At 46.3% G+C, this 19,375-nt stretch overlaps 1 protein-coding gene across 7 annotated transcripts in view; it reads left to right on the top strand.

The window, feature by feature from the left end:
* Nucleotides 1-19,375, top strand: part of FBXO16 (F-box protein 16) — a 78,064-nt gene that overhangs the window by 47,649 nt on the left and 11,040 nt on the right. For 4 of the 7 annotated variants that reach the window (XR_012157876.1, XM_073335619.1, XM_073335618.1 and 1 more), the window contains exons 8-9: nt 5,100-5,144; nt 6,872-7,097. Coding sequence is in view for 5 of the 7 variants with exons in the window: in XM_073335619.1 (XP_073191720.1) it covers nt 5,100-5,144; nt 6,872-7,097 (271 nt within the window). In the remaining 2 variants the exon portion in view is untranslated. Of the gene's footprint in view, nt 1-5,099; nt 5,145-6,871; nt 7,098-9,424; nt 17,749-19,375 lie in introns of all 7 variants that reach the window. The other 3 variants (XM_073335622.1, XR_012157877.1, XM_073335620.1) reach the window with 3 other exon arrangements.

Raw genomic sequence — 19,375 nt, 5'->3', positions numbered from 1 at the left:
AGGCAGAAAATCAGTACAGTTATGCTGGGGCCCTTGGTCAGGGTGGGGCAATAATGACTCAGGCCCTCAGGCAGGGCTGCACAATAATACTATAAACAGTAGTGAGCCCAGGCCCTAGATCAGGGCCAGGCAATAATGAGTCAGGAGCTCAGGCAGGGCTGAGCATGACAGTAGGCCCAAGCCTCCAAACGGGTTGGGAGACTGCCACCCATAAGTGCGTCCCAGCCCAGGGCCCTAGCAGCAGTAGACGATCCGCTGCTGTGTCAGTGGGGATCCCGGCCGCAACACACTGACATGGGCTCTGGCGGTGCTGCAGCCAGACTAGGGTCGGCTGGCCCCAGGCTACTTCCTGACTCCCCCTCTGGGGGTACCTGAGTCATGGTGGAGTCCTCGGGGGGTCCAGCACCACGGGTTCCTCAGGGTACCAGGTGAGCAGCAGGCCCAGCAACTCCTCCAGATAGTTGGAGGCTTCTCAGTCGTGGGCTAGGCTGGAGGCAGCTGGCCTCCCCAGTAGCTGGCCCTCTAGTGAGCTCTGAGGGTGAGCCTTTATACTTCCGGGTCGCTGCCTGACCCTCTGAGGGGCGGGCTTAGAGCTCCCTAGCTCTGCCCACCCCAGCCTCTGGATGGGGTCGTCCCTCTCCGGGGCGGTGTTGAGCCACACCGCCACACTGCAGGACCTAAGATTCTATCTACAGCTGGCAGCTACCAGAGATCTTCCTTTAGGTCAAGCAAAATGTTCACAAAGACATCTTGAGCAAACAGAATTCTTGTAAGGACTGAATCTACCCTGCAACCATCTGTTTTACCAGCCTCTGGGCTGGAATAGGATTTGACTCTCTGTGGTCCTTATGCAGGGATCTGTGGCCACTAGAGGTACTTGGCAATCCACTGACTCCCTCTCCACCCCGGTCAGCTCCCAGGTCCTTTCTCTACCCTGGTTTCTAAGGAGCTGGTACAAAACTCTACTGTGCTGAGCCCAGCAGATGCAGAATTCCCAAACAGTTTCTACAGCTGCCGTCACAGTAACATCTAAGTGCCTCACAAACATTAATGAGTTTATCCTCCCAACAATCCTATGACTGTTTGTTTACCACAACACTGGACATCCTCCTCTTGTACAACTGCAAAAGTACTGCTGTGTTGAGAGTCTGCCACAGCCCCTGCACATAGGGTTAGTATCATCTCTAGTTTCTCTGCTTCAGTTTCCCAGTGTGTAAAATGGGGATAATATTACACTACCTCACAAGGGTGTGTGAGTTTTAATCAGTTAATGATTGTAAAGCAGATCCTGATTATGCTACAGAAATGCCAACTATTACTATTAAATATGATAGTTGTTGTTTGTAAAAACTCTTTGAAGATGAAAAGCATCATCTAGACCGGGGTGCTGTCCAGCACAGTATTACTGTATTGTAACTCTGTTGAAATCAGTGAAGTCATGCAGTGGTGAATCAGGCCTTGCAAGCATTATTAATACGTAAATACATTACAGCAATCATGGTGAGATGGGAATTTACACCATAGTAAATCAGTAATAACTCTAGTGAAGTCAATGGAGTTACATCAGTGTAAAGGTTTCAGAATAAGGCTCCATATCTTTTTGTTCTGATTCTCTCAAAGGCACTGGCTTTTTTTCCATGTTAAGAACTGAGGGTAGCCCTTATAGATTGTGTCAGATTTTCTGGGACCTTTAGGTCAAAAATGTACCTTTTAGTCCTTGGGGAATTCTGCACCAAAAAATTAAAAATTCTGCGCACAATATTTTTAAATTCTGCATATTTTATTTGTCAAAATAACACAAAATAATATGCCGGTTTCAATTATTTTGGTAATTTATTTCAAAATACCTGTCAGCGAGTATGTCTGTAACAATACAGACAACATAAAAGATTCAGGAAATGTTTTTTGACAAATAGATTCCTTACTAGGCATATTCATACAGAACTTTGAGTAATAATTTGTTTAAACTACAATGCAGAAACATATTTCCCACACCCCTCAGAAGCAGTGCAGAGGCTTGGGGGAGTCAAGTTAATGGAGGAGCTGAGGGAGAGGGAAGTAATTGTTGGGAAGGAGCCTGGGAGTGAACTCTGGAGGGTTGTTGGGTGTGGGTGGGAGAAGTATGGAACAGGTTTTTTTTGGAGTGGGGGAGGGATTGTTAGGGAGTTGGGGAGCTCCATGGGAGACCATGGCTGACCCCTAACCCCCACGCCCATTCAGTCCCTGGCACAATGTTGTCACCCCACTAGCTTCTGTGCCCTTGTCCCAGACTGTCCCCTGCACTAGCCCTTCTGAACCCCAGTCTATGTGACCCTCCCAGCAGCCTATTTTGCCCCACTCTGTCCATCCCCCCATATCCCGTGCCTCCTCACCTGGCCCCATGGGCAGAGCGCTGTGAGGAAGGGAGCCTCTTCCCCTCCCTCTCTGTGGCTGCCCTCTCTTCTGGAGCCACATCAGCCCCTGGTGCAAAAGGTGTAATTGCAGCATGACCCCTCTTGCAGCTTCCCTTTGCCTCCCTGTCAGAATCAATTATTCTGTGGGGGCATCAATTGTGCACTTGCGCAGTGGTGCAGAATTCTCCCAGGACTAACGTTTTGGTATTCTTGAGTCCTGGACTTTCCTCCGTTTCAGTAACCAACCCACTCTTCCTCTTTCACATTATCCCAGTCTATAATCCTGCTAGCCATTGCTGATTATGACACTGTGATGATAATGGTGTATTTTCCTTAAGCTGATGAAAGAGACAAAATTATTTATATAACCAAGTAGAAAATATCAGAAAATTTCTGTTTATTGTAAAGATCATCATCATCAGGTTCCTATTACGCCTCTGGCGTTGAGGGCAGTGACGAAGCTCCTCCACTCCTGTCTGTTTCTGGCAGGTCTTTCAATGGTTCCCCAGCTATGCCCCAGGTTTTTCAGCTCAGCTTCCACAGCTCTTCGCCATGTTGTTTTCAGGGGCCTCGTTTTCGCTTGCCTTCAGGTGTCCATCTTATTGCTACTCTAGTGATGGAGTCAGTTTCCATCCGAAGCACATGACCGATCCATCTCCAGCACCTCCTTGCATTGATGGTGCTCAAATCCTCTTGGCTGCACTGTGTCAATAGATCTTGGTTTGAGATTGTAAAGATAAGGTTGGGAAATCTTGTTTAAATATACCTGTTAAAAGATTCCCATGTCAGCCAAGCCCAAAGAGAGAGGCTTATAATTCAAACATTTTAAATTAATCCTTTGGAAAAGAAGGAAGCATGTTGAAAGAATAAATGCCCGAGGTACCAAAAGATAAAATTATAATGAAGACACATAAGATGAATGCACTGAAAGTGAATGAAACCAAAGTCTATTATACTGAACAATGAAGGTGTGGAAAGGGTTATTATATAAGAGAAAAGGAGTTGGTGTTCCAAATTCACAAGAGTAAAAAATGGGAGCTGGATACCAAAAGGAAAGAAATCATCTCAGGCCACACCCAGACTCTGTTAAAAATCAGTAGAATAGCATCCACTGGGCCTGGTCTGAGTTTGGCCCCTTGATTTCTTTTCAGTGGGGTGGTAGCGTTTGCTAGAGTAAACCTTGGGGAAGACCATGGTGTAATGGTTACAGTGCCATAAGAAAAGCTCAAGATTTGTTTGGTAACAAGTAAAATTAGCTTTGAAGCCCCTGGCTTTTGACTATAGGGCCAAACCCCTCCCTCACATTTGTACTTGCAATGTCCTTTATCTCCGTGGGAGATGTGAGAATATATAGAATTCGGCCCATAATTTTTGTTGGGGAGCATCATGACCCTCTTATATACTGAGCTACTGTCTCTCCCCTCTCCCACATGCTTCTCCTTGTAGGCTATGACTCTTGTAAGTTTTTAATTTTTGGTCCAAAGTCCTTGTGCCCGATTCACTACTTTTTACTTCTGTTTTATACCTGTGTAACTCCATTGAAGTCAATGAAGTAAAAACACCAGTGTAAAACTGGAGTAGCTCAGTGATGAATCAAGCCCTTTATGTTTCGGGAGAGCTTTGCATTCACCTCTCTCCTTTTAGACCCTTATCCAGCAAAGTGCTTAAGCATGCACTTAACTTTAACCATGTGAGTAGTCCCACTGAAATCAATGGGACTAACTCACATGATTAAAGTTAAGCACGTGCTTACTTGCTTTATTAGATCAGGGCCCTAAAGCTTGCCCCATACTATCTGGACCGTATCACCTTAGGAAGTATTGTCCTCATTTTACAGATGTGGAACTGAGGCACAGAGTAGATGAAGTGATTTGTCCAAGCTCACATATTGAAAGCAGGTCTCCTGAGCTTCAGTCCAGTGCCCTAGCTACTAGGTCATCCTTCCTGTCCTTTTTGATACAGAGCCATGCGCCCCCATAGTGAGTCCACCCCTTTGGACCTTTTGGTCCCTGCAGTGTTGTCACTGCTCCCAAATGACACCCTCCTTTACAAACCTTAGGGCTCACCTCCTAAGACTCCACATAAGGTTTTTGCAGCTGTTCAGCAGAATAATGTCTCATGCCAAAAACTTTCAAATGTCAAAATCATGGCCATTTTATTAGCAACATGAAAATCATGGAGTCTGACACTCTTGACAGCTGTGAGAAATATTACAGCCACAGCAGTCATGGTTTTTTCCCCTTTCATACTTTAAATTCTGTTCTGTGTGAGTGGTTGCTCCACTCCCACAAATGTTCTTGAGTTACTGTTGCCTGTATTCTAAGGTGATAAGATCACAGTATTTGGGGTCACTAATGAATTTCCCCCACGTATATTGGCAGGGAGCTGGTGTCTTGAGGAAGGAACCTCTTTTAGGGTCAGGTGTGCATATCCCACATGTCCAGCTTTCTGCCACTGCAGAGGCCTCGGGCAGTGGAAAATCTCAGTTCTAGCCAACTAATTTCTACAGCCTCAGTTCTGGAACCCATAATTTGAGTGTTACTGATTTGCACTAGTAGTACTATTGAATTTCCTGGGACTAGTCATGGGAGCAAAAATTACTCTGGGTAATGCTTGCAGAATCCAAGTCCTTTGTACATTTCACTCTTCTTGAAAACGCACAGCCTAGCTTTACGGTATAACATGCTTTGCCTTCCTGTCCCCAAGCACTCTGCGGCTGAATCACCAAGAACACAGGAGTGCAAAAACAAGGTACAGTCAGCTCATTGCAACAACCACTGCTTACCTGCCTTTGTGTTTTTCCTTCTCTGCTGGAAGAAAAACCTACTGTGCCTGCCATGTCCTTGTTTACACTGTCATGCGCAGTCACTCATAAGGACATCTTAAGCTGTTGCATACTTCTTGGCTTCTCTTTGGGTTGATCTTTGGCAATCGTTGAACTGCTTATTTTTAACTTGAGGATTAAGCACTAAGCATTATACAACATCCACCGCAGTCATATCAAGTGACCACGGGGAAATGCAAAACCATGTTAAATTTTCTGTACAACAGTTTGATTCTTGACAATAGTCTGCATATAATAACATCATCTGCCATCATTGCTTCATAATGCATTTCTAAGCAAATGTTTTATTGTACTAATGGTTTTCCAGTATTCTAAACAAGGGAGAAGCAAATGATTTGGATCAGTTTAACAAGGGCTAGATTGCTAGCAGGCAGCTTCTCACAAGCTGCTTTTGAAACATTTTGGGATTTCTTTAAAAGACTAAACAATCACTGTAATGGTAGGAATATATTTGTCTACTTCTAATTAATCATAGACACTGACTAGTAAAATGAAAAGATAAAAATTGACCATTTTGTATAAATTCTATGCCTGACCTACCTTTGCACTATGGTGCCTCAGACCTCACAAATGAAGCAAGGTTGAGCCTGCTCAGCACTTGGAAAGGAGACCTCCTGAGAATACTGCAGGAAGTGGTGTTGGGGACTCAGTAACTGGTGCAGTTCCCTCTGAGCCAGGTCTGACTGAATGCATCCATCTCCTGCAAGGGGACTACAGCTGCCTTCTTCTGGATGAGACATAAACCAAAAGACCTGGCCACTTGTGGTGGTTAAAGCTCCCACGGTTCTTTTGATAAGACTAGGAGCACTAGCCCTGGAATCTTGGCCAAATTCTAGTGGAGGTAAATTCCATGCTGGTGATTCTGAGTGTTTATTATTAAATCTCACCCGGCAGATTCAGTTCCACCCTGTTCTCTTCACTTCCTGTCCTAAACTATGGTGCCAAATTGCTGTGCTTTGTTAGGGCACCCAAGAGATGGTCGCACTTCATTGTTGGTGGAAAAGATCAGTCTTTACCTTGTGTATTGCACAGGGTACTGTGAGCTTGAATTAGTCTGTAAAGTGCTTTGTGATTCTGAGCTGAAAGGGGCTGTAGAAGTGCAAAGTATAATGAAAACTGCTGCTCGCTGCATAGGTTAAACTATAAACAGCTAACAGCTGGAATCCTTCATAATTTAAATGAATACATTAATTCCATAAAGGAGATCAGTCTGTCTCACTACAGCCCCAGTTCTGCCCTTGGATGTTTGCCCACTGATTTCAATAGGAGCCGTGCACATGTGTCTGAGGACAGAATTTGGCCCTTAATGTGTGAGCTGTTGTGGAGACTCAATGTGGGCAAGCCCCCTTTAGTGACTGTTTCTAATTGGGTTCTTTTGTCATTCATGAAAGGCTGGAATTTTTTCCACTCCACAACTAGCCCCATAAATATATGAAGTGTTCTTATTTATGTAGCTTACTACACAGATCTGTGGAATTGTAATAACAGAGCGCAGGTCACTGCTGCAGAACAAAACTATAATTGTATGTCATTTAAAAACCAAGGATATTAGATAGTTTTCTAAGGGCTCAGACATTTTTATCCCCTTTGTGGCTGCTAGGAGAACATGATCTTTCTTTTTTTCTCTTCCCAGCTGTCCCTATCTGCAGATCTTGGCTCTAGCCCAAAAGGACCAGTTCGCCCACATTGGGCTACTCACCAATCAACAGGGTACCCTGTTACCAAAGCAACAGCTAAGATCCTAGCTCAAAGTGCCCAGTGGAATGCTGGGATACGACCAGCCCCCGTTCGAGCTCCAGTACCAAAGCTGAGTGAAAGAGGGAAGAAGGCCTTTGCAAGGATGAGCAGAAGTTCTCCAAGTTAGTAAGCTGTTCTATTTCGTTCTTAAGCTGTCGTAGAGACGACAGCTCTTTAAACTTGGAGTTGGGGAGCCACTGTCATTATGTTCCCTCATGCCACGGAAGCACCAGTCATTTTAGATGGTGTGAACCAAACTGACTGTAATTTACCAGCCCTAAAATGTGACACAAAGACTCACACGTAGCAGTTTCCTATGGCATCTGTCTCTCATGACCGTCACAGTACCTAAGGGCCAGTCTACGTTACAAAAGCTTTGATGGGACAGCCATATCGGTACAGCTATCCCAGCAGAGCTCCTTAATGTAGATGCAGCAAATATGAGTCAAAGGAGTTCTTTTGCTGGTGTTGTTAAAGCACCTCCAAGAACAACATAAACTATACCGGCAAATGGAGTCTTTTGCCAAAATGAGGGTTGGGGTACATGCCTGCTTGTGTGTTTGTGTCCATCCCAGCATCCCCATGTCCGTCAGGGTGTGTTTTTTTCACACTCCTAGTCGATGTAGTATGCCAGCAAAACTTTGTAGTGTAGGCTTGGCCTAAATGCTGGCAAGAGCTTTGTGTGACTTGAACTCCCGGGTGTTCACCTGTAGAGCAGGGAGTTTGTCTCCAATGTGACTACAGATGTTTTAACACCTTGTTACATAGGTGTCTAGGGGCCTGGTGCGGAGCCCATTGATTCTGATGTGCTTTGGACGAGGCCCTGGATGGATGCCTTGGGCTGGGGATTGATAATGCCTGGTTGGAAGAAGGGTCCCCTCAAGGAATTAGAGAAGAAAATGCTACTTTTACCACCAGTCCTGGGGAGAGGTTTAGAACCGCTGATAAAACAGTCGAATGACATCATCAACAGCAATTTTTGCCATGCCAGCCGAGGGCTAGCTCATGCAGTCCTTACACAGGGCCTTCCCTTGTGACATGCTGAGCATCATGCAGCGTAACCTCAGCTTCCAGTGAGCACCTTCCAGGAGTCGCTCAGCACCTGGCAGCATCGGGTCCTCGGAACGTAATCAGGCAAAAATCCCATTGATCCCAGTAGGGGGGTTAATTGATTAACGATTGCAGGATTTGACCCTTACGTTTTTTAAGAGAGTAACCAGTTCAGTGGATATAAACCAGACTGGGCACAGCAGAAGGCATCTGATATAGCGCCATGTAGCATTTTCAAAGAGAAACTGCAGGTGCAGTAAGTGGAAGTGGGTTGACGGCATTTATTAATGATTCCCTATGGGAGGAGGGTATGGAGTGGAGTCCTGTGGGGATCCCTTCTGAGCTCCATACCATTCAGAGCCTTCTTTTGTGACTAGGAGCCAAGGGCGATGATCTAGAACTTGGTGTGATCATAACTCCCTTGCTTTGTGAGGGGTAGGATTTAAATGCAATCCAATCTTGATACACTGGAGAAGGGGGTGGAATTGAGACAAATGAGAAGTGGGGCACGTAGGAAGGAATATGCAAATGCATCTATATGAACTGGAGGAGGGGCAGTCAGAGGGTTATAGAGGTAGGTATACACAGCATATAAATCAACAATACAGTGCCTATATATAAAATAGGGCCCTATCCAGCGGTGAGGTCACATGGACAGAGCCCCAGTGAGGCTCTGCATTGGTCTGCAGCCCATACATGAGAAGCTCATTGCAGGATCAGGGCCTTCGACTGTATTAATTAATTAGCATATCACACGTCCATCAAGTGCGGTAATTATTCTGCTCCGTTTGACACCATTCTGGCTCCTGGGGCAATACTGCACTCAGTCTTGAGCACTACAGTTCAAAAAAGGACACAGGAAAATGCGAGTGAAAGCAGAGTTGATTCACACAGAGAAGACTCTTAGAAAATAAGCTGAGAGGAAAGGGGGAGGAGAGGAACTACTGTCTCCAAAAACCTACAGGCATCTTGTAAAGGAGATGGATGAATTATCCTCACTAAACTATAAGGATTTCTCCAGAAATAATAAGCTGTATTAAGTGTAATTTAGGTTGATTGCTGGGCAAAACTACATAACCCCTTGTAAAAGAGAAACAGCCAAGGTCTTCTTTACCGTTCACATCTTCAGGGACCTCTTCTGGATCTCCGCAATCCCCTCTGTGCCTTTCTTAAGGTGAGCTGACCAACATTAGAGTCAGTTTTCCAGATGAGAGTAGTTTGCCATATTCCCATGACGCTGGAAACGCAGGCAGTAGAATTAGGGATATTTGTAACAGGACCAAATTCTACAAAATGAGGTACTGATTTTGCAATTTAGAAATAATCTACACATCCATTCAGTGACTAAAACAATCTATAGCAGCTGCTAGTTTCAGGATTTTCTCTTTATCCATTCTAGCATCCCCACTGTTTGAAGCTCAGCCCTGGCAAATTCCTCAATCGGACCATGGATCTGATGCAGAGTAAGGGAGTGAAGGTTCAGTGCAATTCATCCCCATCAAACCGGCTCATCTGCCCAGCTTTCAGAAGATGCCGATCACGTCCCCTGAGTTACAGTGAAGAATGGATGTTACTGAATCATGCTCAAAGTCTCAAGGATCCAGCTCCATTTTTTTATGTCACTTGTCACAATAAGAGACTTCCCCTGCACCCCATTGAACTCACTATACAATGTGGAGAACCAGGCATGGAGACCCTGAGGGAGATTTACTAGTATAGCTCTGGGCTAACTGCATTGCAGCCAGTTTATACTGAAGGGTTTTTGGGGCAGGGACTACATTTTACTACGTATACATACAGCACATAGCAGAGTGGGCCCTCACTGAGGTTGGGATCTCCAGGTGCTACCATAATACAAATAAGTCATGTAATACTAGGGTGAGATCAGAATTTGAATCAGTATCTTGTTTGCTATCTTGCCTTTTTTCAATATGTTTTCTTGTCTCTGCTGCTTTGGATGCTGATGCCTCATTCTGCTTTCACTCAGTGTATGTCTTCACTGCAGAGTTAACTTGGGCAATTGGCACCCGGGTTAGTCTAACCAACGTGCAAGCCACCACACGGCAAAGCGTTACTGTCTTACTGTGTCCTCACTGGTGCTGAACTCCCATGTGTTTGTCATTAGGACTTTGGGGGCATATCCCATGGTCCTGTGTGTTGCAGTATGCTGAGCTACGCTGATTCTTTCCCAGTGAATTGTGGGAGAATTTGTCTGTCTTTCTGGGCACAGGGGGGATTGTGGGAGGGCACTGCAGGATTACCAGCACTGGAGGATTTAGGCCTGGTCTACACTAGGGGAGGGGGTCAATCAAAGTTACGCAACTTCAGCTACATGAATAACATAGCTGAAATCAACATACTTAGATCTACTTACTGCGGTGTCTTCACTGTGGTAAGTCGACAGCTGACACTCCTCTGTTGACTCCACCTGCACCTCTCTCTCCGGTGGAGTACCGGAGTCGACGGGAGAGCATTCGGCGGTCGATTTATCGCATCTAAACTAGATGCGATAAATCGACCCCCACTTGATCAATTGCTGCCCCTTGATCCAGTGGGTAATGTAGAAAAGCCCTTAGACTGTGTCCTCACTGCAAAGTGAGTGGTTACAGCCTGAGTAAATGTGGAGCCCAGGATCTTACTTATCCCCCAGCTGTGCCTGCTAGCCTGGGTTGAAACTCCCCTGAACTCAGGGGAGAGGTTTGTGCATGGATGGGAAGGTGGGTTAGGGCTAAAAGCCAGGTAAGAGCTCAGGTTAACTCTGCACAGATCCTCTCCAAGGTTTAACTCCATGACTTCAATGGTGTGACTCCTGATTTACACCAGTGTGAGAGCAGAATCAGGCCCCAAACTTTGGCTAAAAGAGTTGCATGAGATTTTCCATGTGGTGCTGATACCAATATGATTGGCACAGAGAAGGTGAATCAGGCACCCGTGCTTACCTTGTTCATGATACAAGAACAAGAGAGAAGTCAGCAAAACTGAAAGGCAGCAAATTTAAGACTGATAACAGGGAATTTGTTTACATAACATGTAATTAACCTGTGGAAGTCTTTGCCACAATATATCATTGAGGACAAGATCTTAGTAGGATTCAAAACAGGATTAGACACAGTAACTTTAGATAGAAAGAAAGTAAAGTCTCATGCTTCATGAAGATGCAGATGCCAGCTACTAAGTGATGAGGGTTTAGAATAAGCTTCCTTTGTGAGCAAGGTTATTCTGTAATTGTCCACAGCAAGATTTATTGTACCTTCCTATGAAACATCTGACACTGGACACTGTCTGAGCCAGGATACCAGACTAGAGGGACCACTTGTCTGGTCCAGCATGGTAATTCCCATGATCTGGTTCTTTGTCTCTAGCTGTGTTTTGTAATGTGCCATGTATATTTCTAACTCCAGATCAGTTAATTAGTAATAACCCAGCTCATCTCCTTTTCCCACTCTTGACTCTGTACCTTCTTTCAGGCTGCTTCCTATACTTGGAAGTATCCTACTTGTCTACCTAAGGCCCACTCGCTTCTTCCTCAAATCCCTCTCTATAAACCTTTTCCCCAGGAAGTCTTCCTATATTGATTGCCTTATTGAGGTTCCTACACTTTCTCTGGCCTAATTTGTTGTCCTGTGTTTATTAAGAACATCTAATGCCCATCTTTAAAAAAGGGAAGAAGGAGGATCTGGGGAACTACAGGCCAGTCAGCCTCACCTCAGTCCCTGGAAAAATCATGGAGCAGCTCCTCAAGGAATCAATTCTGAAGCAGTTAAAGGAGAGGAAAGTGATCAGAAACAGTCAGCATGGATTCATAAGGGCAAGTCATGCCTGACTAACCTAATTGCCTTCTGTGACGAGATAACTGGCTCTGTGGATGAGGGAAAAGCAGTAGACATGTTATTCCTTGACTTTTAGCAAAGCTTTTGATACAGTCTCCCACAGTATTCTTTCCAGCAAGTTAAAGAAGTATGGGCTGGATGAATGGACTATAAGGTGGATAGAAGGCTGGCTAGATCATCGGGCTCAACGGGTAGTGATCAATGGCTCCATGTCTAGTTGGCAGCCGGTATCAAGCAGAATGCCCCAAGGGTCGGTCCTGGGGCCGGTTTTGTTCAATATCTTCATTAATGATCTGGAGGATGGTGTGGATTGCAGCCTCAGCAAGTTTGCAGATGACACTAAACTGGGAGGAGTGGTAGATACACTGGAGGGTAGGGATAGGATACAGAGGGACCTAGACAAATTAGAGGATTGGGCCAAAAGAAATCTGATGAGGTTCAACAAGGACAAGTGCGGAGTCCTGCACTTAGGAAGGAAGAATCCCATGCACTGCTACAGACTAGGGACCGAATGGCTAGGCAGCAGTTCTGCAGAAAAGGACCTAGGGGTTACAGTGAACAAGAAGATGGATATGAGTCAACAGTGTGCTCTTGTTGCCAAGAAGGCTAATGGCATTTTGGGATGTATAAGTAGGGGCATTGCCAGCAGATCGAAGGACGTGATCATTCCCCTCTATTCGACATTTGTGAGGCCTCATCTGGAGTACTGTGTCCAGTTTTGGGCCCCACACTACAAGAAGGATGTGGAAAAATTGGAAAGAGTCCAGCGGAGGGCAACAAAAATTATTAGGGGGCTGGAGCACATGACTTATGAGGAGAGGCTGAGGGAACTGGGATTGTTTAGTCTGCGGAAGAGAAGAATGAGGGGGGGATTTGATAGCTGCTTTCAACTACCTGAAAGGGAATTCCAAAGAGGATGGATCTAGACTGTTCTCAGTGGTACCAGATGACAGAACGAGGAGTAATGGTCTCAAGTTGCAGTTTGAGAGGTTTAGGTTGGATGTTAGGAAAAACTTTTTCACTAGAAGGTGGTGAAGCACTGGAATGGGTTACCTCGGGAGGTGGTGGAATCTCCTTTCTTAGAGATTTTTAAGGTCAGGCTTGACAAAGCCTTGGCTGGAATGATTTAGTTGGGGATTGGTCCTGCTTTGAGCAGGAGGTTGGACTAGATGACCTCCTGAGGTCCCTTCCAACCCTGATATTTTATGAACATAAGAATGGCCATACAGCGTCAGACCAATGGTCCATCTAGCTCAGTGTCCTGTCTCTGACAATAGCCAGTGCAGAGCTGCAGCGGGAGTGTACAAAACAGGGGCAATTTTGGAGAGATCCACTCCTGTCTTCCCCTCCTGGATTCTGGCAGTAAGCGGTTTAGGGACACCCCGAGCATGAGGTTACATCCCTGACCATCTTTTCTAATAGCCATTGATGGACCTATCCTCCATGAACTTATCTAAATTCTTTTTTGAATCCAGTTATACTTTTGGACATTGAAATATCCCATAGCAATGGGTTCCACAGGTTTATTGTGTGAGGCATGAAAAAGTACTTCTTCCTCTTTGTATTAAACCTGCTGGCTAGTAGTTTCATTGAGTGACCCCTGTTTTTTGATTTGTGGGAAAGGATAACTACTTTTCCCCCATACCATTCATTTTATACACCTCTATCATATTCCCCCTTAATAGTCACTTTTCTAAACTGAATGGCCGTAATCTTTAGTGTGTCCTCCTATGGAAGTCGTTCCATATACTTGATCATCTTTTTTGCCCTTCTCTGAACTTTTCCGAGTTCTTTTTTGAGGTGGGGCAACCAGAACTGGGCATAGTATTCAAGGTGTGGGTGTCCCATGGATTTATATAGTGGCATTATGATATTTTTGTCTTATTTTCTATCCCTTTCCTAACAGTTCATAACATTGTTAGGCTTTTTGACCACTGCTGCACATTGAGCTGAAGTTTTCAGAGAACTATCCACAATGACTCCAAGATCTCTTTCTTGAGTGGTAACAGCTAATTTAGACCCCATCATTTTGTATGTAGAGTTGGGATTATTTTTTCCAATGTTCATTACTTTCCACATATCAATGTTGAATTTCATCTGCCATTTTGTTGTCCAGTCACCCAGTATTGTGAGATCCCTTTGTAACTCTTCACAGTCAGCTTTGGACTTAACTCTCTTGAATAATTTTATATCATCTGCAAACTTTGCCACTTCACTATCTACTCCCTTTTCCAGATCATTAATGAATATGTTGAACATCCCAGGTCCAAGTTTAGATTATTGGAGGACTCTACTGTTTACCTCTCTGCAGTGTAAAAACTGACCACTTATTCTCACCCTTTTTCCTGTCTTTTAACCACACACTAATTCATGACAAGACCTTCCCTGGTATCCCATGACGACTTAGTTTCCTTCAGAATTTTTGTTGAGGGATCTTATCAAAGGCTTTCTGAAAGTCCAAGTGTACTATATTGACTGGATCACCCTTATCCACATGCTTGTTGACACCCTCGAAGTATTCTAACAGATTGGTGAGACACGACTTCACAAAAGCCAGGTTGACTCTTCCTTAACAAATTGTGCTCATCAATGTGTCTGATATTCTGTTTTTTACAATAGTTTCAATCAATTTGCCTGGTACTGAAGTTAGGCTTACGGGCCTGTAATTGCCAGGATTGCCTGTGGAGCTGGTTTTTGAAAATCGGCATTACATTAGCTACCTTCCAGTCATCTGCTACAGAGGCTGATTTATGTGATAGGTTACATACCCCAGTTAATAGTTCTGCAATTTCATGTTTGAGTCCCTTCAGAACTCTTTAGTGAATACCATCTGAGCCTGGTGACTTATTACTGTTTAATTTATCAATTTGTTCTAAAACCTCTTCTATTGACCCATCAGTGTGGGACAGCACTTCATGTTTATCACCCAAAAGAAATAGCTCTGATATAGGTATCTTCCCCACATGCTCTGCATTGAAGACAGATGCAAAGAATTCATTTAGCTTCTCTGCAATGGCCTTGTCTTCCTTGAATGCGCCGAGAACGCCATTATCATCTAGTAGCCCCGCTGCCTGCTTGGCAGTCTTCTTGCTTCTGATGCACTTAAAAAAATTCTTACCATTAATTTTGCCTCTTTAGCAAGTTGCTTCTGTCTGAATTGTCTGAGTGGTTTGTCTGAATTAGGCAGTAGGTTCTTTGTGGCAGGACCTCCAAGAATAGCTGTATATTACTAAATGACAGGGGCTAAGCAAATACAATGATGTAACATTGGGAGGGGGCTGACTATGTTAATATAGTTCTTAAGCCACTGAGCATGCTCAGTATGAAGATGCTGTTTTTGGAAGCCTGACCAGACTCAGACTGAGCTGAATGCTCCAGCAACTAATAACAAGGCTGTGCTTTTCCTATAGACAAACCTGTGTCCTTCTTTGTCGATATACGTCATTGTTTGATATTTCCAGATCCCAGGCAATTATAATTGCAATCTTTACCCAAACACAGCTAAAGTACCTTATAAATAAGGCTAAGATTTTGTCAAGGATATTTTTAGTAAAACTCACGGACAGGTCATGGGCAAAAAAGAAAAATTCACAGAAGACATGACCTGTCTGTGACTTTTACTAAAAATACCTGTGACAAAATGGGGATCTGCAGGTCCCCACACCACCTGAAGGGGGGCAACAGCACAGGGGCTGGGACCCACATGCAGCAGCTGGGGGCTGCGGGGTATCTCCACTGCCTGCAGCTCCAGGGGCAATGGCAGCTGGGAGATTGCGGGTTCCCCCACTGCCTGCGGTGGCTGGGAGCTGTGGGGTGCCCCTGCTGCACGCTGGGGCTGGGAGCTGCAGGGTACCCCTGCCACCTGCAGCTCCAGGAGCCTGCGGTGGCCGGGAGCTTTGGGTTTCCCCACCACTGCCGCTCTTAGTGGCTGGGAGCTCAGGGGGTTCCCCACCGCTCGTGATGGGCTGGGATCTTGGGGGTTCCCCCAGGAGCTGCAGGGTACCCCGCTGCATGCGGTGGTGTGGAGCTCTGGGGGCTGCCAGAGGCAGCGGGGGTATCCTGTAGCTCCCTGCCCCCACGGGTAGTGGGAGCCCCTGCAGCTCCCGACCACCACAGGGTGAAGTCATGCAGGTCACTGGAAGTCACAGACCTCCATGACTAAATCGTAGCCTTACTTATAAACCCTTATGGCCAATGAATCAGTGGATTTATTGCTGAATTCCACCAGTAATAGAAGAAGGGCCACATTATGGGGTTTACAGCCCCCACACTAAACTAGAGCACGGCATGGAGCAGGACTGGGACAGGAAGGCCCCTCAACAGGTAAAGGGTATGCTCCAGGTGGAGAGATGGTTTTAAAAGGGCACCGGTAGCTCAGTGAGAGGAGGGGAGGACTAACAGGCAGAGCCAGGAAGTGAGGTTGACACCTGGAGCTGTGGGAAGAGTGACTGCAGCCTGCTCTCACTCCAGGAGCAGTGGTCCATATTTTCCCACCCCTCTTTGGAGCCGAGAATCCACAAGAGATCCCGAAGAACGGGATGTTGACCCCTTCCAGACAAAGCAGATACTACTGACTGGGACCATGCCCAAACAAAGGAGCCACAGCCCAATAGGAAGTGATCTGGACAGGGGGCACATAACTTGGGGTGGACCAACAAGTAGTCCAGACACTGTAACACCCCTGTAGCACCTTGGGGGTTGGGACCTGGTGCAGTGGGAGAGCCTGGGTCCTCCTCTCCTGCTCCCCGTCATCATTACAAAACCCCAAGTGAGGGAACGGGGGACACACAGAGACTGAGGCCTTCTCTATGCACCCATCAGGGCCCCCTCCAGGGCAGGCAGACTGAAGAAAACTGTAAAGCCACTGTCTGACCAAAATTGGCGGAGAATGCAGGCATATGTCCTTGGGCCTGAAGGGAGCCTGAGACATTAAAACAAAAACTGAAGTGGGTTGTAGGGATGGATCTTGACAAATTGCTATAATGTGTTGTGGAGAATCAACATCAACAACAACTACCGACCCAGTATTGGAACACCCGGCAATGTAACAATAGCAGCAGGCTATGTAGCAACAACAGCAGCAGCAGCTCATTAGGGAGTTGGCAACACAACATGGCTTCTAACCCACCAGTGGGAGTGGCGAACAACAGCCTAACTCCAATCCTCCCTCTGAAACTGACAACAATGGAACCAGACGATAAGCCCAAAGCATTCCTAGTAATGTTCAAGAGGGTCGCCATGGCAGCCTATTGGCTGGTGGAGAGCTGAGTGGTCCTGATTGCCTCATACCTGAAAGGGGTGGCCCAGGCCGATACTGAAGCCTTGATGCGATGGCTGCGCAGGACTATTCCCCACTCAAGGCAGCCATCTTAGATGCTTTTGTCATCTCAGAGGAGACCCAATGCAGAGGGTACGGCAGGAGAGATTTTTGGCCAGAGCCTGACCTAGGACAGTAACCCAGACTTTAAAGGAACATTCCTGGTGGTGGTTCCAGCCCTAGGAAATAACAGGAGTACAGGTGGTGGAAAGGTTCATGTTGGAGAAGAGTCAACAAAGTTCTCCCCCTGGAATTCGGGACTGGGTGGTCCGATACCAACCAGAGACACTGTAAGAAGCAGTGACACTGACTAAGAATTACGTGCTGTCTGCTGGGCCTATCCAAGAAACACCAAGGAGGGACATGGGCCAACCACAGCCAAATCAGATGACCAGAGGAAGAGTGAGGAGAGGAGGTACAAGAGAAATCTGGCTTCCCAATCCAAGGAGGGATGGCCAAGTGAGCAGAGACTGCCCTCGGGGGTTGAGCCCCACAGAGAGATGAGACAGGAGGGAGGTTCCAGTCCAGCGAGAGGCTCCTCCATGGAAACACCACTGAATTTGGGAGCACAAGCAGGTAAGGCCCCTTTACTGGCTGGCGTCATGTGTGGGCAACCAGGCCACTTCCGATGGGATTGCCCATACGTGGACTGCAGCTATGGTCAGGTCTGGAGGATGGAACCCAGAACTCAGAAGAAGGGACTGGAAAAAACTAGTGGTCCCAGTGCAGATTAAAGGGGTCAGAATGCAAGGCTTAATAGCTTCACGGTGTAGTCAAACAGAGGTCAGAGAATACCTGCCAGGGGTTGAGGATGGGCCGTTGGGTACCATATTTCTACAATGTGTCCATGGGGATGTGCACCTCGTACCCTATGAGATAGGTAGAGTTACCAATGTGGAACCATGATTACGTGGCCTGTGTGGGGGTGGCCACCAACCTAGCCTACCCTGTGACAATTGGGCAGGACTGGAAGTTCTTTTGAGAATGGATAGAGGAGGGGCAAGGGAAGGCTCTGGAGGGAAAAAGAGGGGAATCTGTGGACTCGATAGCAGGAGACCCTCAGGGAATGGTTGGCTGAGGGAGGATAATGAGTGTGGGAAGGAACATCCACATCCCCTGTTAATGGTCCTACTCCTACTGACACCCCAGGAGGCCTTGAGCCAAGGATCCACATACCCCCCTCCCCCAACATCGACCTGCTTTTGAGCCAAGTTGACTTGACTGAAGAAAAACAAAGTGATTTGATGCTGAGCCAAACCTACAAGCAGCTCACTCGGGTCAACGATGAAGTAAAGGATCCGCTACAACCAAAACTATGGCCACACTTTGAATTGTAAGGGGAAAAAGTACACCGAGCAGTGACAGACCCTCAGACTGGGGAGGTCAGGATGCACCTCATCGTCCCCAGGTGCTTCTGAAGGGAGGTGTTGAAACTGGCCCAAGTGGTATCTCACGGAGGAATCATCGGGCAGGAAAAAAGTCTTGAAAGACATGAGCTTTTATTGGCCTGGTGTCCACAAGGAAGTGTGGGATGATTGCACTTCATATGCTCCCAATGTCAGTGGATGAGCCCAAGGAAGGGTGGACGAGCCTTCTAGTGCCCCTTCCTGTGGTGGGAACTCCATTCGAAAGTGTAGGAATGGATTTAATAGCCCCCCGGGAAAGAGCATGGCAGGACACCAATAAGTCTTAGTGATCATGGATTATGTCGTGTGCTATGCCAGGGCACTACCCCTCCGATCCACAAAGGTGACAGGTGTTGCTGCAGCGCTTACAAAAGTATTTGCTCAAATAGGCATCCCCACAGCAATAATCACCGACTCAGGAACCAATTTCATGTTCAGATTAGTGAGGAAGGTGTGCAGTTTACTAGAAGTCAAAGCCTTAGGAACTTCTGTCTACCACCCACAGACCGATGGCTTAAACCCTTGAAGGGGATTGTGAGCGGGGGCAGGGTCTCCCATCTAGTGGTTAGCACTTAAGGTGGCAGTCACTCTTGATGGGTGAGTCCTTGGGCAGCAACTCCGCCTGATGGGTATGGTTCATGGGTGGGGTAGAGGCACCTGGGCCTTGCCACTCCACCGGGTTCTGACTCAGGGAGGTTGATTTGGCTGCTCACTTGGTGGCATCTTGCATCATTCTCAAGTCAGCTTCCCTGGGTCATTTCCTCTTTCTGCATCCCAGCCAGCTGATGTCCATCCCT

The sequence above is a fragment of the Lepidochelys kempii genome, chromosome 3, assembly GCF_965140265.1.
Source record: "Lepidochelys kempii isolate rLepKem1 chromosome 3, rLepKem1.hap2, whole genome shotgun sequence".
Taxonomy (NCBI): domain Eukaryota; kingdom Metazoa; phylum Chordata; order Testudines; family Cheloniidae; genus Lepidochelys; species Lepidochelys kempii.
This window is presented reverse-complemented; position numbering and strand designations above follow the sequence as displayed.